Source organism: Ovis canadensis, chromosome 1 (genome assembly GCF_042477335.2).
Source record: "Ovis canadensis isolate MfBH-ARS-UI-01 breed Bighorn chromosome 1, ARS-UI_OviCan_v2, whole genome shotgun sequence".
Taxonomy (NCBI): domain Eukaryota; kingdom Metazoa; phylum Chordata; class Mammalia; order Artiodactyla; family Bovidae; genus Ovis; species Ovis canadensis.
Genome location: NC_091245.1, coordinates 28,345,281 through 28,373,058, shown reverse-complemented (window position 1 = coordinate 28,373,058; position 27,778 = coordinate 28,345,281). Strand labels below are relative to the sequence as shown.

Here is a 27,778-nt window from a genome sequence, read left to right as displayed (position 1 = left end):
GCTCCTGGTCATCTCCCCTCTTTAAGACGAGCACTTGGCTTTGAGGTCTGAACCCCCAACCACGTGGCCTGCTCTAATTTCCCAGGCTCTAATCTGCTCCTAGCTCCTAATGATGCAGCTGGTAATAGGATTGTGGCTTCCCTCTGGGGCAGCCACACAGGCCATGGCTGTGGGGCTGGCGACTGGCGCTTAGCAACCCCAACCACCTGCCTGCTGAGGAGCCAGAGCCAGGACCCTGTGACCAGGCTGGCCTCCGTGCATGGAATGGTGCTGTGCCCCGGGCCAGCAGGCTGGGCTCGCCATGGTGCTGGGTGCCATCCTGGCACGTGGGAGGGACGTGTGCAAGCGGAATGGACTGCTCATCCTGTCTGTGCTCTCTGTCACCGTGGGCTGCCTCCTTGGCTTCTTCCTGAGGACCCGGCGCCTCTCACCCCAGGTCAGCCACGTGGGGCATCATGGGTCCCCATCTCAGATGGCTGGGTGGGCCTGAGGGATCTGGGGTCACGTTCCCACTCCATGGCTCCCGGGTGACGTGACAGTGGGTGAGTCACTTTTCTTCTCAGGGTCCTAGTTTTCTCATTTGTAAAGTGGAGTGGGATATGCATTGCAGGACAAGCGTGTGAGAAGAAGTGGCTGCACACTGGCATCCCCAGGTGAATGAGAGGCAAGGGTGCCTTGTGAGAGTACCCGCAGGCTAAGAGCTGTGGGGGAGGGAAGAATGGAGTCTGCTGTTGTTGTTCAGCCACCAAGTCGTGTCTGACTCTTTGTGACCCCATGGACTGCAGCACGGCAGGTGTCCCTGTCCCTCTCCATCTCCTGGAGTTTGCCCAAGTTCGTGTCTGCAGAATCGGTCCATGCAGAATGGAGTCTATAAGTGTGCGAAGCAGAGAACCCCTCCTAAAGCAGTTCATGGGCATCCTAGGCAGAGTGGTGAGAGAGAGGGGCATGGAAGATTTGTGAGGGGGAGCGGAGCAAACTATTCACAGCAGCTGGACACTGTGAGGCTGGGGCTGGAGCACAAAGGCCATCAGGCTTCTGGATCCTATCACACAGCGGCGACATGGGGCAACCTCGAGGAGCTCTGAGCAGGGCAGTGACATGGTCAGCCCTGAGCTTGGAGACATCCCTCTGGTGCTGAGTGGAGGATGGGGTAGCAGTAGGCCTGGCAGGGGGCAATGAAGGGATGAGAGTGGGGATGGACAGAGCAGATACGAGAACAGCTTCCCAAAGGAGAAGCTCCAGGATGTGGTGGCTGATTGCATGCGGGGCTGGGGGACGGGGAGAAAAGGTAGGCCCTCAGGGCTCTGGCCTGTGTAACAGCAAGGGTGATGATGACTTGCTTGAGGAAGGGCCCTTTCTTCAGTTAGCACCCAGCTCCCGTGGAAGAGGGAGGGACTCTCATGGTGCTGAAGGAAAAACCATCATGATGCTGTTGAAATGGTATGGAGGACTTTATTCAGCGCTATTGTGATAGGTGTCAAGACCATGGCGATACGGGAGAATGATCAGGCGCAACTCCAAATACAACAACGGCAGCTGGGGATTTTCAGCTGACAGGCACAGTGCAGAGGTCAGTGAACAGACAACTACTAAGAAGAGACATCAAGGGTAGGGTAAGGGGATTCTTGCTAAACCCACTAACAAGATGCTTGCTGAAGGCAGAGTCGGAGGCTTCTCACTAAATTGACTTAGCAGGATTTTTGCTACAAATAGGTGAAGCAGGATGAAGAAACAGCCCAAGGATGAGGCTCAGTTGAAAAGAGGACTCAGAATAACCTGTCCAAAGTTTGGTCAAGGAGAGAGTTTTTGTCAGTGGCTTTCTGGAAGATTCCCTATCTCATAGAATTCCTGTCTCTGCAGTTCAGCGATATTTAATATGATCTCTACAACTGGGTCTCAAGGCATCAGATTTCATCATCCAGGAGAAGGAAAACATCCCTCTCTGGGAATCGAGCCCACTATTATGATAGTGACACTGTTAAACTGCTGTCAGTTATTTAGGGAGAAGCGTGGACTCTGGAGGCAGAGAATTCTGAACTTGGACTCTATTAGTAATGGCTGTGTGGCCATAGGCAAAATCCTATTTCCTTTCTGGAGCTCAGTTTCCTTATCTGCAAAATGGAGGGGGTGGGACTATATGTCTGCTAGAATTGCTGGGAAGGGTAAATAGGGAGTCATCAGTGACCAGATGCAGTGGGCGCTTAGTGAGCGTTACTTCACTCCTCCTTCCCTTACTTACGAATCCAGGTCCTACCAAGAACCACCTCATATATCCCGAATCTGATAGAAATTTTTCCAGACCTGCCCACATCTGAAATTACATTCTCCTCCCACACTCACCCCAGGCTCATCCCTCCACTGGAGCCCAGCCACTGGCAGTCTTGCTTCAGAGTCATTTGTGAATAATCTATTTCTCCCATCAAATTTTGACTTGTTGACTATCACATGGGCTTTCTTGATCCAAAATGCGAGCCTAGCTAAGTGTCACAGAGAGAACACTCAACTAATTGCTGAATTAAACTGGCAATGGCACAATCTGCAAGCCACTTTAATTTTCTTCAGCAGCTAAAATATATCTCTTGCAGGAAGATTATTTTGTGAAAACAAATTGGAATGCCTATTATTAAAAGCCAGACTCATCTGGGGCCTCCTTTGCCAAAGCTGCCTTCCCCATCTGTTTGGAAATGCAAACGTGTTCCGGTCTGGATTAACCTGCCAGATAAACTGAAGGAAGGATGTGGAGTCTTAGAACAATTATTTTGCAGGAATTGGCTTTCTCAGCATCTTACTTTGAAATCCAGGAGTTGTTTGTTTGATCTCTGCCTGTGACTCAGAAACCAAACCCTTATTTTGTAAGCTTATGCAACAAGGCAAAAATCATAAACAATACGCAAAAGGATAGAATGTCCTATTTGTGAAAAGAACTTACAAAGTTACAGGATTTATCTTTGGAAATGGGCATCTTGTTTAAAAACATAGATCATTTTGAGAGTTCCAGTTAAACCATGGTGAATTTGTAATTGTACCCATTTTTCTTTCCTTTCTGGGATACCACTAAAACTGTAGCAATGGGGCTGTTTAAAGATATAAGCTCCCATAAACAAAGATGATACACAAGGAGACACTTAAGAAAGAAGTTGAGGAATTACAATACATTAGATGAGACGTGGATGGAGCTGAATACTCTCATTTAGTAGAGCACAGAAAGCTGAATTCTGTGTCCACAGAAGCAGATACCATTTGAGCTTGTCTTGGAAAACTCCAGAAGGGCTCAGGACTTGAAAACACAGGGTGCTGCAGGAGGCAAGGGTCAGGTATGCTGCTGAAATCAGGGATGCTGGCTAGGATTTTGTAAGTGGAGCAGTTAGACCCCTAGGTCCCTTCCAGTTCATGTAATCAGGGGATTCCTTATCTACTGTCTCCATCCCCCTGCTTGACACAAGGAACCAGAGAAGCTTGACTAAGAGATGTTAGGCCCACCTGTCAGTGTTGGGGGAGGGGAGGTGATGAGGCTCGTGCTTCAAGAGAATTAGTGAACAAACATCTGCGTCTCGAGTGTGGGGCCCACCTGTGACTGCTGTCAGCGGGGCTTAGGCACAGCCACACCTGCACCTCGCCAGAAGCAGAAAGGGACTTCTCAGCGAAGCCTCAGAGGAAAGACCTCCAAATTCTGCCGTGAAGGAGAATCCTCCCCCCAGTGAAACCACCAGATCCTCACCCATCAGTCTTCCTCGAGGAGCCTTCAGTTGACAAGCTCCACTCATTCATACAGGGGTTTAGTGCTTCACACTCACACATAAGCAGAAGGCAAACTCAAACCTGCTAATGCGGAAGGTAGCGAGACCAGACAAATGGCGCCGAGGGGCTCTAGTAAAGCATGGGCAATGCCGGGAGTGGAAGAACATTTTCTAACCTTTTCTTAAGTTCTTCAGGAATATGAGAGAACATATAGTGACTATAAAACAGAACAGCATGCAGAAGGAAGGAATAATTCAATAATAAGAAAGAGACTTTGGAAATTAAAAGTAGATGAGCCAAGATAAAAATGTCAATAGCTGAGATAAAGCTGCTACTCCAGAAAGTAAAACAAAAAGAGATGAAAATAGAAAAAGAGTATATAAGAAAATTAGAATTCCAACATTCAACTTACTAATAAAAGTTTTAAAGAGAGCTAACAGAAAAAAGTGGAGAGAAAAATTTCACAAAGAAAACAAGACTATTTCTCAGAAGTGAAAGGTATAAGCACAGTACTATGAATTTTTTTAAAAAGAAGAGACGCTCATACCATGGTCTATTACCATGGCAATTGCCAAAAAGGCTAGAGATAAATAAACGATCCTAAAATGGTTCTGAGAGAATAAAACAGGTCTAATGTAAAGAATGGGCTTCTCAGGTGGAGTTAGTAGTAAAGAACTCGCCTGCCAATGCAGGAGACATAAGAGACATGGGTTCGATCCCTGGGTCGGGAAGATCTCAAGGAGGAGGGCATGGCAACCCACTCGAGTGTTCTTGCCTGGAGAATCCCATGGACAGAGGGGCCTGGCAAGCTACAGTTCAGAGGGTCACACAGAGTCAGACACAACTGAAGCAACTTAGGACACACACACCTACGGTGTAAAGAATAGGAAGTAAGAATAGCTTCAAACATCTTAAGTGATGGTGGAATCTAGAAGACAAAAAGGAAATGCCTTTGAAATTTGGCGGGGAAACTCTTTCAAGCCAGGAATCTTATATAAAGCCAATTTATTATCAGAGGTAAAGGTACAATAAAGGCATTTTTACTATGTAAGGGGCTTCCCAGGTGGCGCTAGTGGTACAGAACCCACCTGCCAATGCAGGAGACATAAGAGACGCGGGTTTGATCCCTGGGTCGGGAAAATCCCCTAAAGAAGGAAATGGGCACCCACTCCTAGTCTTGCCTGGGAAGCCCCATGGACAGAGGAGCCTGGCAGGCTACAGTCCACGGGGTCAGAAAGAGATGGACATGGCTTAGCGACTAAAGAACTATGTAAGACTCAGAAGTTTCTCTCCCATTTGCCCTTACTGAGGAATCTACCAAAGAAGATGCTCCAGCAAAACAAGGAGGCAAACGAAGAAGACAAGGATCCAGGAAAGAAGGGATCCTAGCAGGACAAAGTCCCAAAGAAGAGGCCCGTGACAACCACTGCCCTAGACAGCAGTCTACGCAGCCTGGAAAAAGAGGATGGAGAGCTTTTGGACTGAGGCCCCAGGAGCCTAAAAAGGGGCCCACGTGTTTGAGTATATAGGAAATACTATTGTTAGGCATTTTAAAAGAGATGTTAAAGCATTTTGAAGGAACTAATGAATTGTTCACAGAAAACAAGGTAAATGAAAACTCAGTCAGTTATTAATTTCAGGAAGTAAATGAAGATTGTACAAAAGGGGGCCATGATTGGTTCAACAGTGAGCAATATGTTGTGATCAAAAGTTTTAAATCTTGTCAATTCGTTTAACCAAAAAACGATATAATGGTGAAATGATAGGAGGAAAAAGGGAATAAGAACTAAGCCCTCATCTGTCATGGCAGGGAAGTTAATAGATGTCAAAAAGATATATCTGGAAATAGCATTAAACCATATTATTTACAAATAACAATACTAAAGGAGAAACGGCTAGAGCAGTTGAGGATGGTCACTCCTGGGAAGTTGGGGTTGAGGATAAAGATGGATGAGGAACAGCTGTTTTTTATCATTGTGTGGTATGTTTCTTCAGTTGTGTCTGACTCTTTTGTGATCCCATTGACTGTAGACTACCAGGCTCCTCTGTCCATGGGGATGCTCCAGGTAAGAGTACTGGAATGAGTAGCCGTGCCCTCCTCTGGAGGATCTTCCCGACCTGGAGATCAAACCTGAGTATCTTACGTCTCATTATAGTGCTATCTAAAGTAAAGAATATATAGGAGATGGGAATACCAAACCACTTTACCTGCTTCCTGAGAAACCTGTAGGCAGGTCAAGAAGCAACAGAACTGGACATGGAACAATAGACTGGCTCAAAATTGGGAAAGGAGTACATCAAGGCTGTATATTGTCACCCTGCTTATTTAACTTACATGCAGAGTACATTGTGTGAAATGCTGGGCTGGATGAAGCAAAAGCTGGAATCCAGATTGCAGGGAGAAATATCAATAACCTCACATATGCAGATGACACCACCCTAATGGCAGAAAGTGAAGAGGAACTAAAGAGCCTCTTGATGAAGGCGAAAGAGGAGAGTGAAAAATCTGCCTTAAAACTCAGCATTCAAAAAACAAAGATCATGGCACCTGGTCCCATCACTTCACTGCAAATAGATGGGGAAACAATGGAAACAGTGTCAGGCTTTATTTTGGGGGGCTCTAAAATCACTGCAGATGGTGACTGCAGCCATAAAATTAAAAGACACTTGCTGCTTGGAAGAAAAACTATGACCAGCCTGGACAGAATGTTGAAAAGCAGAGACTTTAGTTTGCTGACAAAAGTCCATCTAGTCAAAGCTATGGTTTTTCAAGTAGTCATGTATGGATGTATGAGTTGGACCATAAAGAAGGCTGAGCACCAAATAATTGATGCTTTTGAACTGTGGTTCAACTCTAGAGAGTTCTCTAGGGTTACTTGGGCTGCAAGGAGATCCAACCAGTCCATCCTAAAGGAGGTCAGTCCTGGGTGTTCATTGGAAGGGCTGGTGTTGAAGCTGAAACTCCAATACTTTGGCCATCTGATGTGAAGAACTGACTCATTTGAAAAGACCCTGATGCTGGGAAAGATTGAGGGCAGGAGGAGAAGCAGATAACAGAAGACAAGATGGTTGGGTGGCATCACTGACACAATGGCCTTGAGTTTGAGCAAGCTCAGGGAGACAGAGAAGGACAGAGAAGCCTGGCATGCTGCAGTCCATGGTGTTGCAAAGATTTGGACATGACTGAGCAACTGAACAACAATATACATGGATTAAAATTAATTCAAAAGACAAAGTCATAATGGGCATATATTTAAAAGTAGATTTTCAGGTGTTTTGGAAATCGTAGTGGAAGGGGACTGGGAGGCCCTGTTTCTGTCCTGCACTATTGTGCTAACTCACTCTGTGGGCAAATCACCTCCCTCTCCTGGCTCCGCTTTCTCATCTATAAAATGAGTCAGCGGCTGGACTAGAAGATCTTTAAAACCCCTTCTCAGCACCAACATTCTATAATTCGGGGCTTTTCAAAGTATCAGACCAGTAACCAAAGCTATGTTTGGCTTTGGGTTTACCAAAAAATATTTATAAGTACAAAAATTTAAGACATATGGTGTTTGTTTCAAAGTCTTGTGCTGGCCTCACCCACAAGCTTACCCTCTGAGGAACGTGGACTCAAGCTAGCATTGCCAGAAATAACAAAATTGAATTAAATTAAATTTAAAAAGAACACATCCAGTTCAATTCGAATTTCAGATAAACAATGAAGAAAGGAATTCCCTGGTGGTCCAGTGGTCAAGACTCTGCACTTCTACTGCTGGGGGCACGGGTTTGATCCCTAGTTGGGGAAATAAGAACCCACAAGCTGTGTGGCTGGGGCAAAACAAACAAACAAAAGCAAAAAATCACCTACAAATAATTTTTAGTATAAGTAAAGAACAAATATTTGTTGTTTATCTGACATTCAAACTTAACTGGCCCTCAGGGCACCTTCCTCTTCAGTTATCATGTTCCAGTTATGTGACCAGTTACTCTGGAGACAGCAGATTGGGCAAGGACCTGGTGCTCTAATCCAAGGGCCCCCAGATAGGGGGAAACCAGCAGGTTATGAGGAAGCTGCTTCTAAGAACCGTGCCCAGGAAGGGCTCTTTAATTCAGAGAGTGGTGTCTCACCAACCAATCTGATTCTCTGTCTTTCAGCATTGTAAATGTGAGCCCTGCTTCAAAGGGCTGGTAAGCATTCATGAAAATGTGGGGTGAGGGGACCCAGTTCAGAAGGGAAACTGACTCAAGAATGCTGTGGTCTGTTTATGAGTCAGTGTTCTCATAAAGTAGACCGACAACTTCTCTGGTGCAGAAACTGCCTCGTTCACTCTTGAGTGTCCAGTTTGGGCTGAGTGAATGTGCGAACAGTATGCAACCCTGCCCTCTTGCCACGTATCATCATTTCAGACAGATTTGGAGCAAGGCTAGGAGGATGAATGTACAGAGTTGGGGGAGAGAGATGATTTAATGTGATTACTAGCCATTTATTCTCATCCAGGCTCTCTGCCAAGTGCTCTATGTGCATCTTCTCATTTAAGCCTCCCAGTGGCCCTGTGAAATGGTTAGGACCCTCATGTTACAGATGAGAAAAACTCAGAGAGGTTGAGTAACTTGCTTGAGGCCACAAAGCTACCTACAGGGGGTCAAGATTAGAACCCAAGCCTGTTTGGCTCCAGAGCCAGTGTTTTCTCCACGGACTCTGCCGTCCATGTGTTAGACGGGAGAATATGGGTGAAACGGTGCTCTGGAGGTTGTAAACTAACTGTGAAGCCCATATCGTCTGCTCTAACCTCAGCTCTTGCTGTGTTTTCAGGAAATTAGTTACTTCCAGTTTCCGGGAGAGCTCTTGATGAGGATGTTGAAGATGCTGATCCTTCCACTGGTAGTCTCCAGGTGAGGGGCAGGTGTTCGGCTGGGAGGGCTGGGGTGGGGTTTCCGGGAGAGGCTTCTGTACAGATTCCGTCAGGGCCCTGCTCCTGCGGTGGGTGTCTGGACTGCAGGCTCTGGATGGCATGGTTGTAGGGTCCTTACGGGAAGTAGGCGGTGGCACGGGCTGCTGGAGTCTGGCTCATTCAGCGGCACCCATTGTTTCAATCCCTTTCAGTGGACACTTTATTGACTTGAGCAAGTGATTTGGAGTCCTAGAAACTGACCTGACTCCAGGGTAGCTCAGGGTCAGGGAGTTCAGGCCCTGTTCCCAAGGAGAGGCTGTAGGTGGTGAATGCAGCGAGGCATGGGGAAAAGGTGACCTTGGAGACGATCACAAGACGATATCCTGGCTCAGCTGTGGGCTGTACTGGCTGTAGAAACTCGGGCAGGTTGTCAGACTCCTCTGAGCCTCAGCTTCCTCATCTGTAAAATAAGAATAAAAACACCTACTCCAAAAAGTTGCTGTGAGGACCATTGGAGGCTGTCTATTTGCTAAACATTCAAGGACTGAGCACAGGCTTTGAGGGAAGACAGGTGGGAGATGAAGCTGGAGAATGGGTTCTTGATCACAAAAGACTTTGAATGCCAGGTTAAAGCATTCAGTCTTTACCCATTAGGGTGAGGGCCAGTGCAAATCCTTGGAGGTCACCTGGTGTCTACCACAGATGTGCTGGTGAATTTGACCAACGCCCTGGTCCTCTCTAGGTCTTGGAATTTTCAGCTGTATAATGAGTTGGTGGCTCCAGATGGTGTCCAAGAACCCTTTAGTCTGAGACCATGGGTTTAGAACCCTCACCTCCTAGGACTTGTGTGCAGGAAGGAAAGTGGACAAGCCTCTGAATCCTGAATTCAGGTGGCGCCTGGATGTAGGGGGCTCTATCCCCTTGGCCAGGGTCATTAGCCTTCTCGGCCTCCGTATTGCTAAGGAGGGAGCCAGCTCCTCTTCCTTGCCCCTCTAGGGTGACAGAGATAATGGTCCCCCATTATCTAAAAGGCCAGCTAATGGTGTTTTCTGCTGCCTGTAGGAGCCTTGCCAAGCTCAGTTTAGCTTCATGCAGGCAGCATTTGGGTCTCTCAGGACTCAACCTTCAAGGCTCTGCTAAAAGGCCACTTCCCTGCAGAAGCTCTCCCTGACTCCTCAAGCCTCTTCAGTGGTTGCCTCCTCTTCATGCATCTTTTGAGTCATTCGCTGAGTCAGGGAATCTGTCAAGGTCACCAGTAGCCTCCCTATTGCTACATCCAAAGGACACTCTGAGTTCTTGCTCTGCATGACCTGTTCACAACATTTCATGCACTTGATACAATGGTTGGTCACTCTTTCCCTCTTAAAACACTCCTCCCTATGACGTTACTCCCTCTAGCTTTGTCTGCTCTCTGCCCCTTCATCCCAGTCTCATCTGCCTCTAATCAACTTCTGAATGTTGCAATTTCTCAGGCCTTTCCTCATCTGTCCTCATGGCTTTAACATACCACCTATAAGCCCAGCTTATAGCTCTCCCTCCCCGACCTCTCTTCTGAGAATTACTCAAACTACCTACCTGTCACTGTGTGTGTGTATGTGTGTGCTCAGTCATGTCCGACTCTTTGAGATCCCATGAACTGTAGCCCACCAGGTTCCTCGGTCCATGGAATTTCCCAGGCAAGAATACTGGAGTGGGTTGCTGTTTCCTGCTCCAGGGAATCTTCCTGACCCAGGGATCAGACCCATGTCTCCTGCATTTCCTGTATTGACAAGCGGACTCTTTACCACTGGGCCACCTGGGACATTGCCACTTGATATTTCATGAGGATTTCAATTTAGCGTAATCAACATGACATTTTACCCTGTAAACCCATTCCTTTTCCTGTTTTCTGCTTGTCAGTAAGCAGCAACTCCACCTACCCAGTTATTGAAGCCTCTGTGTTTATTCTCTTCCCCACCCCAGCTCATCCATCAGCAGCTCCAGCTGATTCTTCCCCACAACTAGAACCCAGCATCATCCCCACCACAGGTGCAGACTCCGCTGTGACATCACTGGTCTCCAGGCTTGGGTTTTTGTTCCCCTCTCATCTGTTCTCCGGAGAAGGCAATGGCAACCCACTCCGGTACTCTTGCTTGAAAATTCCCGTGGACGGAGGAGCCTGGTAGGCTGCAGTCCATGGGGTCGCTACGAGTCAGACACGACTGAGCAACTTCACTTTCACTTTCCACTTTCATGCATTGGAGAAGGAAATAGAAACCCACTCCAGCGTTCTTGCCTGGAGAATCCCAGGGATGGCGGAGCCTGGTGGGCTGCGGTCTATGGGGTCGCATAGAGTTGGACACGACTGAAGTGACTCAGCAGTAGCATCTGTTCTCCACCTGGCGTCCAGAACGGTCTCATGAAAAGCCCATCCGGCCATGCCATTCATTCACCTAAAACCCTTCAATGGCTCCCATGGCATTTAGTATAAACTTCAGACCCTTAACCTAACTAGGAGGCCCTTCAGGGTTCTCCCAGCCTGTGCTCCACCTCATCTCGTGCCTCACTCACTCCAGCATCCTGGCCTCTTAGCTCTGTAAGCAAACCAAACCCTCCACATCTCAGGGTCCTACACATCTCAAGACCTTCCTTCTGCCTGGAGCCTGCTTCCCCAGCACTTTCCATGTCTCCACCGCCTTAGAAAGGCCCTCCCCACCCATCGCCCTTCACTACCACTCGTGCTCTCCCCCATCATGCCCTCTCCCTTTTCTTGCTGAGCACTTACTATGTATTATTATTCTATATGTATGTCATTAACTTGTTTGTCTTCCACTGGACTATACTTTCTGTGAAGACAGAGGCAATATTCTGTTGAGGTTCCACTCAGGAACTTGTCAAATGCCTGGCACGCTATAAGTGCTTATTAATACTGGCTGAGTGGATTAATGAGTTCAACAATTGCGCTTTCTGGCATGTGGCCCTGTACTGAGTGCTGTAGATGCAGAGATGAATGAGGGTCTGTTCACTATCTGCTCACAGGCTGTGAGGGAGACCGATGAGGAAATAGACTATTACACAACAGCCAAATAAACATGCTGCCGGAGGAACACAGGACTCTGCTTTTTTGCTTCCTTTTCCCCAGTTGTATAGCAATGGGGCATCTTCATCATCCTTTGCTGTTGACCTTACTCATTGCCAGGGTGTGGCCTCTTACTCATGACAGAAACACTCCAAATGAAGTGGCCCTTGCATGGACCCTGGAGTCAGGCAGACCTGCCTGGGTTCACATCCTGGCTCTGCCATTTCCTAGCTGTGTGACTTTGGGCAAGTTATTTAACTTAAAATATAACAAAACCCTGAAGTCTGAGTCAAAGGCCTGGGTCCTAGGCCAGCTTCTGCCACAAATCGCCATGTGATCTTGGGGAAGGCAAGTTTACCTGGGCCTCAGTTTACCCAGGCTACCCAGTGATTTTAGGTCCATCCTGCTGTCTGAGTCCTGGCTCTCAAAGGCCTGGTCTCACGCACAAGCGCTTTATCTTGGCTGAAAGTGGAATGTGGTATTAACTTCAGAAAAGCCAGTGTGTGTTTATGTTTCGTGTGTTTATATTATATAGTTTGGGCTGGTGCAGAGCAACTATGTCACTGAAAAATGAAAGTGCTTTAAAACTTTCCTATTAAGGGAGAATTAAACCTTCTTGGGAGAAAATGACACGTTTCTGAGCCCCTAACTGCTCCATCCCTGAGCCTGACTTCCTTTAGCTTCAGCTGGTCATCCACTACCCATGGTTCCCTGAGCTCTTGCTCTTGGCCAGCCCAGGGCCAGGTATTTCTGTCCTCAAGGAGTGGCCACTCTGGTTTGGGGTTTGTCACTCAGGACAGAGTAAAATCACCAAAGCTGCTTTGAAAATTCAACTGTCAGGTCTCATTCCCAGCTTGCTGAACCAGAACTGCCAAAGGGCCCAAACGGGTTTGTTTTAAAAGTTCCACAAGTGTTCTAATGGTTTGAAAAGAAACCCGGATGACTTGGGATCAGAACTTCTGGCTGAATAGCTAAAGAGCCTGGCTTGAGGGCTGTTGCTCTTCAGTTCCCGGGCCTCCAAGCTGTACCCTCAGGAGACAGAGGCTTCCTGCCATGTAAATTGCTCCAGGGCAGTGCAAGGATACACATCAAGGCACATTTGCTTCAATTCCAGTAATCTGCAAGTTGGGGTCCCAAAGCCTGGCACCCATTCCCCTCTTCCTGGAGAATCTGCCTCCCTTCCCTACACCAAGCCCCTGGCATCAGGCTGGTCCCCTTGTTAATTTCTAAGCATGCCACATACCACCTCTGCTCAGGCTGCTCCCCTCCCACGAATGCCCTCTTCACCTCTTAATTAAGCCCCCCTCTATGTACACAAGGGCATGGATCACTAGGGGTCACCTTAGGGTGTGTCCACCTGTTTTTTGTCTCCATACCTTCCTTCTCCTACCCCTTCAAGACCAGCCAGAAATCCTACCCTCCTTGTCTTTAAAAGTCATCTCCACTCACGCCCTGTTCCTAGAGTGGGGTTGGGTGGAAGTGCTGCCCAGCTTCTGGTCCTAGTGGCTCATCAAGGAATTTCTTCTGAACATGGACAACCTCCTTACCATAAAAAGGATCCTGAAGAATATGAATTCATCTCTCTCTCAGGGACATCACAGGGTCTGGTACATCGTATGTGCCTAAGAAATGCTTTTTAAATGAACAAAGATCAGTGGAAAGAAGTCGAGGCAGAATTCAGGCAAGGTTTATGAACAACATTTGAACTGACCCTTGGACAATGATTCGGAGTTATCTTTTTAAAATGGTTTGCATTTTTAAAAGTTACATAAGCAAATTACAAACACTGTGGATAACAACAAAAAATCCTATCATTCCACATCCCTAATTCTGCCCCTATTCTTTTTCCTGAAAACGTTTGTTCTTGTCTTTCTTAGTAGTGAATTCACTAGGCCCAGGGTGTGGTCCTTGGCTTACTGATTCAGAAACTCAACCTCATCTGAGCCCCTGAATTGGTCATGCCTGTCCTCTGATACCTGTAAGAAGCAACCAAATAAACCAAATGTCAATTTGTTCATCCACAGAGATAAATAAAATTGCCAAGGAGGACAAATGCACACAGCCTCTGGCCAGAGCTTTTCTCCCTATTGGCTCATCACTTGGGGACCTCAGTGGTTAAATCTGTTTGCTGGCAGGACAATTATTTAATGGTATAATAACCAGTATGAGTCTAGGTTTGCCATTTTTAGTCTTCAGGGCCCAGGTGGTGGAGTTCCATCCTACAGGCATTTAAATACAGTGAATTCAATTACATGTGGTATGAAAAAGAGAGAAAACAATTTAAAGGAGACAAATGGCTTCCCCCATTCAAAGAGCTATGTCCTGGGTGCCTGTACCGTGGGGGAGCTGGGTCCCCACTCTAAGCCAGTCTCAGTTCCCACATGTCTTGCAGAGGGAGCATCTCCCCACATGGCTGTGGTGATTCTAGGCCATGAAGAGAGGATTGCATGGTTTCTTTTTCACAGCTGGTGATCACCTGAAGAAATAGCAACCCAAAACTGGGAAGAAAACTGTCCTGAATGAAAGTATATACCTCCTGAACTTTATGAGCAATTTAAGGGATCTTTAAGGGCAAATCTAATTATGAATGGTTTTTGCTTTATGTACTGACTTGAGGACTGAATTGAGGACAAGCAGGAAGCCCATTTTCTTCCTTTTGAGACCTGCACCCACTGGCCAAGATCAGCTTATAAGTATTAATAGGTAAAAAGAGTACGGGAACATCTGATCTTGCCACTAGCCCTGTTTGTTGCCCTGGTTCCTTCCATAGAGTGTCTCTGTTGAGCACGGTCCTGCATGGATTGGTTCAAGCCTAAACATGGCCCTTTGCAGGTACATGTACCTGCTCAAGCCACAGGGATGCTCAGTTCTGGCTCCCAGGTCATTCGAGAGAGCTCAGTCATGCTCTGAGATTAGCTCGCTGTGGTTGAGCCCTGAGTCCATTCTCCGCCATGGTGAGTTAGCCCTGGAGGTCTTTAGTGCTGACAGACCTTGGTCGTGGGTGCCCTAGTAAACCCTGATTCCAACTTCAAAGTGCAAGACGCAGGGGTTGGGGTCTTTGTCTCTTTTTCTCGGAAGGCCCCTGAGCCTCTCATGCAAATTAGTGCCCCTTTCCATAACTCGGCAGATCTTAAAGTCTCAAGGAGGGGCACTTCCATCAAACTGCAAGTCTCTCTCTGCCCCTGCACAATGTGCGCCTTCTTGCCTTACAATTGCCACTTGAAAAATTCTAAAAATGACAACTGCAAGGAACACAGAAGCCTCAGACAAAATTTAGAAAGCTCTGCCTCATGTTACATTGGCATAGGAATTAGCAGTCTGATGGTTAGGACCTGCCATGGCATTGTCCTTGGACAGTGCTAAGGACCTTACCACTCTCTGCTGTCTTCTCTGTGCTCCACTGCTGACTGATCCCATGCTAATTACACCTTCTTTCATTAGAAAAGTCAAGCCTTTGGAGCCTTCCTTTCCCATTTTCTCCCTGTTATCACTTGTTGCTACCCTGATCCCTTTCGCTTTACATTTATTATTTAACCCAGTTTACATTTATGGTTTAACCCAAAGAATATTGGCAACTTTCTGTTCCTTTATGTTCTTGGAAGATACCTCACTGCTGTGCTGTGCTTAGTCACTCCATCATGTTGGACTCTTTGCGACCCCATGGACTATAGCCCGCCAGGCTCCTCTGTCCATGGGGATTCTCCAGGCAAGAATACTGGAGTGGGTTGCCATGCCCTCCTTCAGGGGATCTTCCCAACCCAGGGATGAAACCCGGTTCTCCTGTATTACAGGCAGATTCTTCACTGCCTGAGCCATGAAGGAAGCCCTCAGATTTACCCCAGCATCTGTTATTTACCACACTCTTCACTTTGACCATAAAATAGACACAATGCTATCTGCAAACTTACAAAGAAGTTCCTAGCAGGTGCTATAGGGAAGGGGGTGGGGACCGTTTTGGCCCCAATGAGGTTGGACATTGCTTCTAATGTTGGGAGGTCATCTAAGCCTTGTTTTCACACATCTCCAGACAAGAGTGATGCAAGGAACCTGGGGTGGGTCAAATCAGCATCTGGATCCAGCTAGGGACTCCAAATCTCCACTTGTTTTTTTTGCCAAACTCTCCTCTCCCCTCATTCTTCAACGTCTTAAACCAGGCATCATTCAAGGAAAACTGAATCCATATGTTTGTGACTCATTGATGCCGAACATGGCAGAATGTTCTATTAGCTCCACATCGTAGCAGAGAAATCCACGGGTGTGTGGGTTAATATGTAAATGTGTGCTGTAGGGCTTTACACACGTGTATTGTGTGAGTGTATGTGTGTACATACATATGTGTATATGTATTGCTTTTCTATTGTAAGAATTTTAGACTGATTTTTCTCAGAATGAGGAAGTCTTGTTTGGCCAAAGAAACTCAACCCTCCCTTCTCCCCCTTCCTGAGGAACTCTAGTTTGGCAGACAACTACCAAACACCCACGTTCTAACTTACTGGAGATGGTCCTGGGCCAAGCCGCCACTGAAATCTGGCTTGAGAGCCAGTCTACAGGGGGCAGCTGCCCGGGGCGTCCCAGGGTAGACAGTCAGTGGGAGGGAGGCAGGAGGAATGGGCAGCCTGCACTTCTGAACTCTGCCCCACAAGCCACGGGGCAACTGTTCTTAGCAGAGCTCTGTTGACCTCTCTGATGGGAGCCCTGGGATCACTCTTTGGCCCTCTTGCCCAGTCAGCTGATCACCTTACTCATCAGGAGGGGAAACAAAGCCCAGCTGTGGGGCCATGGGTGGGGTCAGACCATCAGCTTGGTGACTCCAAAAAACTTTCAGATTTTTATCACCCATCACAGACTCCCAGGCTCTTTTCCCCTTCCAGTTAGAGAATTCCTACTTATCCTTCAAGGATCTTCTCAGCAGCCACCTCCTATGGGAACACTAGCCTGATTCCCAGGCTGGGCTAGACCTCTGCTCTGATCTCTCTCAACCCAACCATGCCCCAGGGCTTTGTGATGTCCATCCTGCAGGTCTCTCCACCCACCTGAGGACCACAAACCCTCTTCCTTCCTTTTTAGGAGCCCACAGCACGCAGAGCAAGTGTTCAACATGGGGCATTCTGGGGACCTATGTGAGTCTAGGGAGGTGGGTGAGGTCTTGAAAAAGCTCCTGCTACTCTCCTCTGTGGACAACCACTATATGGGGAGGGAAGTTCAAGAGCCTGGGGAAGGTGGGCCCAGCTGGACTAGACACTAGCTGCCCCTCTGATAGAAGGAGGGGAGGCCCGGGACCTGTGTTCCCATATCCTTTGGGTGGGTGCTTTCTCTCCCTCTAAACATGGCATGGGGCCCTGGTCATAACCAGTTATGATGGATATCCCAGGAAAGCCATTCCTAATGGTGGAAGTGACTACCTGAGACCATAGGGCCGAGTCATGGTCACCTGTGGGAACACTGGCTCCCTCCACCTGATATTTTTTGCTTCGCGGAAAATAAAGGGGTAGGGGACTGGAAACTGGATGGACCCTTACTGCTCTTGGGAATGCACCCTTCCCAGTGCAAAGTGGTTGAGACTGACATATGGTCAGACATGGGCTCTCAAGGGCTGCAGCTGAGGCTCCTCCCAGCTTTGGCTTTTGACCAAGTTCAAGCTTGTTATTTGCAAGTTCCCAATCCATCCCCTTCTCGTGGCCAGGGGCCTGGGCAGGGGGACCTGCAGAAGGCAGGTGGGGACACAGCAGCACCCCCAGACTCATGCCTGTCTCCTGGCCACCGCTACTCCCCCTTCTCTCATCCCGCCTCCCACACTCTGAGCCCTGAACTTAGTCCCCACCTTCCCACTCACCCTGGTCCCATGGAATCTACAGTGGAACCAAAGAGGTTTTGTCTGCGTGGCTCCAGGGGGGCAGGGCTGGGCTCAGTGTAGAAATTCTCTTCCCTGGAGGCAGACGTCATACTAATAAGTATAACTAGCCCACAGTGGAGGTAGTGAGTTCTCTGTCCTCTGAGGTATGCAAACAAAGATGGTAGAGTAATTCCCACCCTTGGGAAGGGGGTGCTGGAGCCAGAAGATCTAGACCTTAGCCAAGTGGGAGCCTAGGCATCCTGCCTTAGATCTCAGAAGTTTGGCTTGAGGGTGGGGCCGTGGCCAGGACAGCTAGGAAGTGTAATTCGGTGCTAACGTGGCACTTGCTGTCAGCTGCCGGGCCTGTGGTCTGCTCAGGGGAAGGAAAAAGACCTGAGTACTTGGTAGGGCTGACGGGACTCCCACGGACCCCCGGATGGCTCCATCTTTTGCCTGTTGGGTGAACTGCCTGCAGCTGCACCCAGGGGCAAGCTTAGTAGAGCTTCCCTGACTAGGTCAGCCGAGGCCAGAGCCCAAGGACTTGGCTCCTTCCTGTCTTTAACTTCCCAGTGCAGGATGTTGTGGAAGTTGTCATGCTGGTAAACCAAATCTACTTACTAGTTCAAATCTACTTACTTACTATGTGATTTGAGCAAGTTGCTTGCACACCTCCAGTGACTAGGAGCTCACTACTTCTCAAGGAGGTCCTTCCAGGGCAGGACAGCTGTCTCTAGAAAGTTATTCCTGGGGTTGAGCTGAGCGCTGCTTCTCCATGACTTTTCCCATGGATCCCAGTGTTTCCAGGGTCTGCTCTGCTATGCTCCACAGCCCCCGCCCTCCAGGCTGGCGTTACTGTCCCCCACCACTTACCCCAGCTGCCTTCTCTGGGGCACACACCTCCCTCCTTTGTCCCTTTTGGTCTCAATGTCAAGGGCAGGTCTGTAGCCTCTTCAGTAAGCCCTCCAGGCTTCTAGCTACACAGGCTGCCCTTCGGCAGCCTCATTCCCCATTGACTCACCAAGCTGGCAGCAAACAAATTCCCCAAATCCCCCTTCCGCGTACTGCTGCTGGGGCTCAGCCCTCCTCTGCCCCAGTGTTTGTGCTCTCTGGGGTGTTGGAGCCAAGTATGGCTCTGCATGTGTCCATGTTCATCTTTATCATGTCAGTCTAAACTAGCCTGAGTTCTGCTTAGTTCCAGCTCCCTCATCCAGCACATTGGCTGTTCCTCCCAGCTTCCTATCCTCCTCAAATCTGATCCACATGCTGTCAGCGCCCTTGGCCAAGCCATTGATAAAAACAACCGGGAAGGAGAGGGCTAAAGGGAGAGCTCCAAAGCACAGCTCCAGAGTCCCTCCCGGGTTCTCAGTACTTAGAAGAAGGCTCTGCCTGCAATAATCATTCTCACAGTTCTCAGGAGACCCTGTGCCAACTACCTCAATGTCATATGGACACACAGTGCCAGGGGCACTTTGCTAACCTGGCAAGGGAAACGAGGCTGGTCCTGGTGACTTGTTCTCCAGAACTCACAGTGGGTGCTCATGGTCATCAGAAGTCACCCCCTATCACAATCTTGTCTAGAATTTCACCCTGGCTTAACGCACACACCCACACCAGCAAACCTGCACCCAAGCCAAGCCAGGCCCTGAGCTCTCAGGACCTAGAACTGAGCCAGATTCTACCCTTCCCTAGAGGGGATCACGGTCTGCTCTGGCAGGTGGCCATGGAACATTCGATGACAGCACAGAGGTATGCTAGTAACTGGAATGTGCTGACTACTTGCTATGTACCAGTCACTATTCTAAACCTAGGCTAACCCTCAGAGTAAACTGTCACTGCCCTCATTGTGGAAAAGGACATGGCAGCCCACTTCAGTATTGTTGCCTGGAAAATTTCATGGACAAAGGAGCCTGGTGGGCTACAGTCCATGGGGTCACGGAGTCAGGCATGACTGAGGGACTGAGCACATCCCTATTTTATCCTCCAGTGGGAACTGAGGCACACAGAGGCTCAGGAACTTGCCTGAGCCTCCCACACAGTGAGGGCTGTATGCAGGCAACCAGGAGCTGCCTGGCCTTGTCTGGCGGGCTCAGGAGGCCCTCAGAAGGAGGAGGTACTGAGTGGAGACTGGAAAAATGGGTAACAGCAGGAGAGAACTGGAAAAAAAGCAGGGACGGCAGGGGCAAGGCAGCAGCGTCCCCTCACTGTTCACTGCGCCACTCAGCATGTGTTCCTGCCAGCCTGCCCAGTGCCAGAGCTGGCTGGTCCCTGGGGATTCAGAAGTGAGCATGCCAGCAGAGTGCCCTGGAACAAACTGGGAAGTACAGGGTGCCCTGGGGAAGTGAATGAGATGGCCATAATCAGGGAAGGCTTTCCAGAGGAAGTGAGGTCTGAGCTGGAAACTGGTTGGGTTGGAGAGATGTACGTGGGGTGGGGTAGGGGGTACCAGGCTTAAGGAACAACCAGCGTAAAGGTGGTTCAAGGAGCAGCAGTGAGAATGGGGTGGCCAGAGAGGTACCAGTGAGAAGAGTGGTTCTAAGGCCTTGAAGGAGTGTGGGCAGTTCCTGAGGGCCAGAGGGGGCCACCATGCACTTCTAACAGGGCGGGGCCCCCAGCAGTCTGAGCAGTCTGTCCGCCCTCCGCAGTGAAGTGTGCAGGGAGCAGTGGGTACCTCTTCTGGTTATATAGGGTCACGATACTCAACTCAGGGGTGTGCATGAGAACAGATGAGGGTCAGCAGCAGCCTTTTTCTCCCTCCTGGAGGAGGCTGGCAACAGCACCTCCCTTTCCCTACCCCTGCAAGTGGAGCAATTACCAGATTACCAGATTACCAGATTACCAGATTGCAATAGGCTGGGCCCAGGGGCCAGTCAGCCCTCCAATCACATCAATCTCTTGAAACACAATCCCAGGCCCAGCGCAGTGGCCAGATGGCTTAGGAGGGAGTTCCAGACTTTTGGGCTTCCTGAAGCTCTTCCCAGGGCCCTTGAGGATGTGGGGGCTTCCCAGGAGCACCCCCATTCTGGGAGTTGGGAAGGCAAATTTACCTAGTCTTCCCTCACTATAAATTACAGAGTCAGAAGGAACATTCGAAGTCAACCTCATGGAATCTCCCACTAAGTCTGGAAGCCTTGATACAGCATTCCAAAGGTGGCCACCCAGGACCTCCAAAGATGGGGAGCTCACTCCCACAAATCTGAGGGCAGTGGCCACGGGGCAGGTCTCTGAGACCGGAGAACTCTGAGAGCTGAACTAAAGAGGGATTACATGGACTGAATCACACTAAAATTGTGATTAGACGAATCTGGAAGGCCTTTTACTTCCATAGGAGTTAAACCAGATCTGTACCATGGGGAGTCACTGTCAGAGAAGGGAAACCCCTCAGGGTTGAACCCCAAGCCCCTGTCCCAATTTTAACTCTACATACAGCTGACCAGCTGGGCAGTTTGGTCAATCACCTCCGCCCCCTTATTTTTCTTATCTGTAACTTAAACTGTGCGGCCCAATAAGGCAGTCCCTAGTCATAAGTGACTGCTGAACCTTTGAAATGTGGCTAAGTGCAACAGAAAAACAGAACTTCTTGTTTTTAATTGATTTAAATTAAAAATTTAAAACCAGAAGTAGTTTTTCTAAGCTTTTTCTATTGGTTGCACATTGAAATGATAATATTTTGGATATACTGGATTAAAATATTAAAGTTAATTCCACCAAAAATGAACATCACCTGTTTCTTTTGACTTTTTTTTTTTTTTTTTTTTACTGTGACTACTAAAAAATTTAACATTACAGAGTAGTTCACCTTATCATCCCATCAGGCAACACTGACACAGGAGATTAAGGATCCAGTGAAGTAGATGTTCAGGTGTTTGGGGACAGTTAAGGTCCAGACAAATTATGGTCTATGTGGCTGCTGGTACTTGAGGTTGTGTTTTTCACCACACAAGCAAGACATGCTCATTCTAGAAATAATAGAGAATGTGGAAAAACAATAAAAACAGAACAGAAATTGCCCATAATCCCAGCACCCAAAGACAGCTACTGGTAAATTTTCTCATTTTTTCCCCTGTGCATGACCACGTGACCTAACACTCTGTGCAGACCACTCGACCCCAGCCTGTAGGTTCTCAGAAAGGCCACTTTAATGGCTCGGCCTCAAAGTCTACACCTCAAGGAGCCCCCTCCAGCTGAACGGCAGGACCTTGTGCTTCCTTTTCTGTGGCTGTGAGTTCCAGGAGTGGCCGCTGCCTCCTGTGAAATCCAGGCCTCCTGCACTCAGCTCCTGTTCTGCTCAGCCTCTGCCGTCGCTTGTGGTCACCCCAGTGCTGCTGGCACCAGCCTGGCGAGGGTCGGCTCTGTCGTGTTGTCAGCAGCTCACAGCTGCTCCCACTTCTCTTCAGCCAGGAGGGAAAGCTTTTCCATGCTGGGGGCTGGGAGCGTGACTCCTGGGGGGAATCACCTGGGTCCCGGGTGAAGGAATTCTTTCCATGTTACCCATTAGCCCTCTCCTCTCCAGAGCCCCCGTGTCAGGGGTCCCCTCTGGCTGTGTCTAGAACTGGCACTCCCTTTCTTACCACATCTCGTCTGTTCCTGAGAGGGCACTAACCCCGTGTGAGACTTCTTCCTCGGGGTGGCCTACTGAGGGACCCTTGCTTCTTTCTGGGATGGAATTTTCACCTACACCCCTTTCCTGCACAATCCCTCAAGCACATCTATGTTTATCTAGACTACAGAAGCTCCAGGGCACCCTGTAGAGAGCTAAAGTATCTCATATTTTGCTTTCCCCACTTGACATTGAATACAAACACGTTTCCAATGAAACCATCACTTCTAATGGCTTCATAGAACCCTATTGCATGAATAGGTTGTAACTTTGAATCTAACCTGCCTCAGTGACTTAAGATGGCCCCATGTTTTTGCTCTTACAAATACTACTTCCCTATATACTTTGTTTACTTTCATATTCTCAGGCCTAAGGAGTGTTTAGCTTTCCCTTTTCAGACTTCCAGCCAATCCTACTAGATCTGTTGTTAAACCCTACCCTCCTCTGTGTTCTCCTTGGGCTGGCACTCAGGGCTACTCCCACATCTGAGCTTAGTCCATCTCTTCTGTCCCGATGTCACCCAACCTAGAATATGACCTGAACTTTGACCACATTAAGCACCGCAGTGTCCCCACACTTTCCAGCCTCTCGGCCTCCCTGTTGGCTTCTGGTGTCCCACTGCCTGGCACCTCTGCCCCCATCTCCAAATCTTCTTCAGCTTCCAGTGCCCTCTCCTCCAGGTAGCCCTTCCTTATTTCTCCTAGCTGGAAGTGATCCCTCCCTCCTCCAAATGAAGACAGCATGTCCTTGTCCCCTCCTTTGTGGTAACATCATGATGCAAACATCATGTCCTTGAGTCCACTTCTGTCTCGAGTGTCCAGGTCTGTCTTGTTCCCCACCCACCTGCCAGAGCAAGAGCTGCTTGAGGGAGGGATTCTGATTTCTTTCTGTGGGCACAGGGCATGGCACAGAGTGGACATGCACTGCTGCTGCTGCTGCTGCTGCTGCTAAGTCGCTTCAGTCGTGTCTGACTCTGTGTGACCCCATAGACAGCAGCCCACCAGGCTTCCCCGTCCCTGGGATTCTCCAGGCAAGAACATTGGAGTGGGTTGCCATTTCCTTCTCCAATGCATGAAAGTGAAAAGTGAAAGTGAAGTTGCTCAGTCATGTCTGACTCTTAGCGACCCCATGGACTGCAGCCCACCAGGCTCCTCCATCCATGGGATTTTCCTGGCAAGAGTACTGGAGTGGGTTGCCATTGCCTTCTCCAAGGACATGCACTAAAGGACTAAATAACTACATGGGTGAAAGAGGACAGGCCTGGAGCTAGGGACTGAGTTCTGGTCCAGCCAGCCACTAGTGTCCTGGCTCAGGGCCAGGGCTTCCCTATGGCCTGCAGTAGTTGGACTTGGCTCTGGGGGAGTCTGTTACGGTCAGAGGCCCATTGGCCCTGGGCTGATGTGCTGGCCCTTGTCTGGGGATAATCTCTCTCATGGATAATGTTGCAGGGCAGCCCCTCATTTCTCCATTCAATCTCATTACCAGCCCTTCAGGATTTACATTTAAGACCCACCCTAAGCCCATCACTAACATATGGTATCATGGCAGACAGACATGAATGGAGATTGCAAATATGGCCTCATTCATTCATTCACTCCTTCACTCAGCGGACTATACTCTAGCAGTTCTGGAGTGTGGGTTCTGGCTCCACGGGCCCAGCATTGAATCACACCCAGGCTCAGCCCTGGAGGTGCTTTCAGTAAATAGTCGATAGTTTAGTGAGGTGGGACTGGGACAGCACAGGGATAGTGGGATCCCAGCAAAGGGGTCTTACCCCTGTCTGATGGTCAGGGAAGGCTTCCTGGAGGAGGAGACCTTTTAACTGTGTCTTAAAAGAGGAGTGGGCCTTTGCTACAGCAAAGAGCAGGGTGCTCACAGGCAGTGGTTACAGGCTGGGGTTGGGGAGAGGCTTTCTGTGCTCAGCTCTGATGCCTGCTGCAGTCTAATGATAAGAGGAGGTGGATGGGAAGGGATTATCTGCTCTTGTTTACATGATTAAAACCAGACAAATACTTCCTTTATCTGAAAGAATGAAAGGGCTTTGGGGAAAAATCCTTTCGGCAGCAAAGCAAAGTGCAAGCATCTCCTTAACTGACCTCACCTGCTCCCCCCACACCCTCAACCCCCTCACCCACACCCCTAACCTCCCCCATCCCCCTCCCCCACCCCAACAGCCATGAGAAGAATAGCTCCAGGGTTGACCTGCTCTGGTGGGTGGCAGGCAGAGGTGGGGAGGAGTCAAGAGGAATGAGACCCACAAGACCCTTCTCACAACCTCCCACGTGGAGAATCTGGACCAGGGCACTAACCCAAGCCGGCCACAGGGTGGCACCTCTCAGGGAAAATCTAACCATGCTCCATTTTACAGATGCAGCTCCTGACGTCCAAAGATGGACGCCTGGGTCACAGAGCCAGATCACCAACTCCCAGCCCAGGGCTCTAACTCACTCCCTCATTCAGTTTCAGTCATGAGTTCATTCAAAAGCCTGCATTAACCACCTGCCTGGGGCAGCACCGAAAACTCACGCTGGGCACGAAGGACACACAGGGAAGTCAGACCTGCCCCTCTGCTCACATGTCCTCAGTCTGATGAAGGAGACAGACAGTGACAACCAGGGTTGTGAGAGGGCAGCCCAGGGGTTGTGGGGACTCTCCCCGATGGGGCCCTAACTCTGGGGGAGAGGCAGGTAGTCCAAAGAGACTTCACTCAAAAGGCGGCACTGAGCTTGGTCTCATCTGCTGGGTAGGAGCTGGGCAACTGAACGGAGCTGCTGCTGCTGCTGCTGCTAAGTCGCTCCAGTCGTGTCCGACTCTGTGCGACCCCATAGACGGCAGCCCACCAGGCTCTGCTGTCCCTGGGATTCTCCAGGCAAGAACATTGGAGTGGGTTGCCATTTCCTTCTCCAATGCATGAAAGAGGAAAGTGAAAGTGAAGTCGCTCAGTCGTGTCTGACTCTTAGCGACCCCATGGACTGCAGCCTACCAGGCTCCTCCACCCATGGATTTTCCAGGCAAGAGTACCGGAGTGGGGTGCCATTGCCTTCTCCAGAATGGAGCTGCTAAGATGACAGAAAACAAAAGAAAGTGCATGTGGAAAAGTCTAGAAGTGTGAATGGGCTTGACTGATGAAACTGGGCAAGGGGACAAGAGCAGAGGGAGGCTCGATGGAGCCAGGGGATTAGGGGTGGGAGGATCCCTGTGCCTGCTCATTCCCAGGAGCTCTGCGAGGGTGCCGGGCAGAGCAAGGAGGGGGTGAGAGTGGGTGCACCTGAGTGCTTGGCCTGCCCACCCACAGACGCTGACACCCACCGCTCTCCCAGCTTGATGTCCGGCCTCGCCTCCCTGGATGCCAAGACCTCCAGCCGCCTGGGCATCCTCACCGTGGCATACTACCTGTGGACCACCTTCGTGGCGGTCATCGTGGGCATCATCATGGTCTCCATCATCCATCCGGGTGGCGCAGCCCAGAAGGAGATGACTGAGCAGAGCGGGAAGCCCATCATGAGCTCAGCCGACCCCCTGCTGGACCTCATTCGGTAACCCCTGCGGCCAGCACCCTGTTTGGCAGTGCCACACCCCGTGGGGCTGCTGACTCCACAGGCCCAGCCCTGCCTGTCACCCCAGGAGCGGGAGAGGGAGTGGGGACGGGTGCTCAGGGTCTTCTCTTGATCACTCGTGGTCACAAAGGGTCAGCCACAGAGGCCACACTCTGCCCCTCCACCGCATGCTCCCCCCAGGCTCACTCTGAACTGTTCACCCCCATCAGGACGGGATGAGCAGGCGGGCAAAGGGGATGCAGTAAGGACATTCCTCAGGAAGGCAACAGCTGCACAAAAGTCCTGAGCTGGGCGTGGTGTTGTAGGGAGAAGTCATGGGCCATTCTGGGTCCTGAGGTGTAAAGGGGGAAGTGGAAAGTCACTGTTGGAGGAGTCGGTTGGGGCCAGACCATGAAAAGCATTGGGAACCGACCAAAAATCGCATTTTATCCTAAAGGCCACAGGAAATGGGTTTTAGACATAGGAGTGCCATGATCCAATTCAGAAGGCTTACTCTGTCTGCCAGAGTGCTGGTGGCTAGGATTGGGGGCGCACGGCCAGAGAGGAAGACAGAGGAAGGGACGGGGCCAGGGTGGTAGCCACGGGCCTAGGGGAAGAAGCAAGACTGAAGGCCGCGCAGGAGGGAAAATCAGCAGGAGATGGCGAGATGGGGCTGGGGGGGCGGGTAGTGGAGGAGGTGGGGCTGCTGATTTCAAGGGCATGAAGGTGTCTGGCCTGGGCACCTGAGTGGACAGCAGCGTGGTTACCAGGTCAGAGGACAGCGTGGAGCAGGTGTGGATCTCCTGGTGGTTGGCTGCTGGATCTGAATCTTGTGGGGAGTCTGAGCCAGAGATAGAGGTTGGCAGAACAGCAGATAGAGGCCTTAAGAAGACCCCGATGGCAAAGGGGTCTCCCAGGACAGTATGGGTATGGACAGCAGGGCTGGGATCGAGCCCGGGGAAGCACCACATTGGAAACAGTTTATTGGGCTCAACAGGGTGTCCCATTAAACTTGCTCTGTGGATTTCTTCCAGTCCCTCTCGCTTTCTTGCCAATTTCAGATATAAGAAATCCAGTTCAGGACTTGCCTGGAGGTCTAGTGATTAAGACTCCCCACTGCCAGTGCAGGGGGCAGAGTTTCCATCCCTGGTTGGGGAAATAAGATCCCACGTGACACGCTGCATAACCAAAAAAAAAAAAAAAAAAATTGTAAGAAATCCAGTCCAATCTAACAGTAAAACTCCAAACTCACTCCATTTAAAATGGATCCTGTCCTAGCCTTTGCTGATTCAGACGTGGAAATTGGAGTGAGGAAGAAGGTCATAGCAGGTTTTTCCTTCTTTCTTGCTCCATCTCCTTCCCTGTTGCTGGCTCTGGGGCTGCACAGCTGAGAGGGAGCGGGATGGCTAGCAAAGTCCTCCTTTGCTGGAAGTGGAGTGAGCTGGGGCAGGTGCTCCCTGATTGTATTTCTTCAGGGGAGCCTTTGTGAGCTCTTTGCTGCCCCTCCCATCACTGGTATCTCTCACCTGTTATCCCCTTGACTCAGACACTCCCTGCACCATTTGGCTGCTCAGGATGCCCTCCTTAGCCCTGACCTTTGGTGTCTGGAGACACCTGACCACCACTCACTCCAGTGATCCTCTTAGGCAGAGTCCCTTCTGCAAAGTTCACACTGGCCTGTGGAACACACACACACACACACACACACATACACATCCTTTGTGGATGTGCAGGACTTTCCCAGGTCCTTTGGACATGAGTCAGGCACCAGGTCCTACACACCACAGATCCTAGAGGACATAGCCAAGGTCTTTGAGTAGTTCTCTTGACTTAAAGTGAAGGAGAAGCAGTCCTCTCGTCCCCTGTAGGGGTAGATGCCCAGCATACAATCCCTCTCTCTCCCTTTCTTTTTCTCTCAAGTAACCCTTGCCCTCTGTATCAGTTAGCTGTTGCTGTGTGAGAAACCATCCAAAGACCTAGTGCCTTAAAACAACAACCACATGGCTACAGGTCAGATGGAAGTTCCCGCTGACTTGGACTGGGCTCAGCTGAGCTGGCTCGTGTGTCTGCAGGCAGATGGCCGCTCCACTGGGGACAAGCTGCTACAGGATGATCTTGGCTTAGATCCAGCTGTGCTCCTCA

General features: G+C 49.6%; 1 protein-coding gene across 1 annotated transcript in view; it reads left to right on the top strand.

The window, feature by feature from the left end:
• The first annotated feature begins 301 nt into the window (after nucleotides 1-301).
• The window catches only part of SLC1A7 (solute carrier family 1 member 7), a 51,637-nt gene continuing 24,160 nt past the window's right edge, over nucleotides 302-27,778 (top strand). Inside the window, exons 1-3 of the mRNA XM_069559822.1 lie at nucleotides 302-436; nucleotides 8,534-8,613; nucleotides 25,421-25,636. Coding sequence (XP_069415923.1) covers nucleotides 302-436; nucleotides 8,534-8,613; nucleotides 25,421-25,636 — 431 coding nt within the window. The remainder of the gene's footprint in view (nucleotides 437-8,533; nucleotides 8,614-25,420; nucleotides 25,637-27,778) is intronic.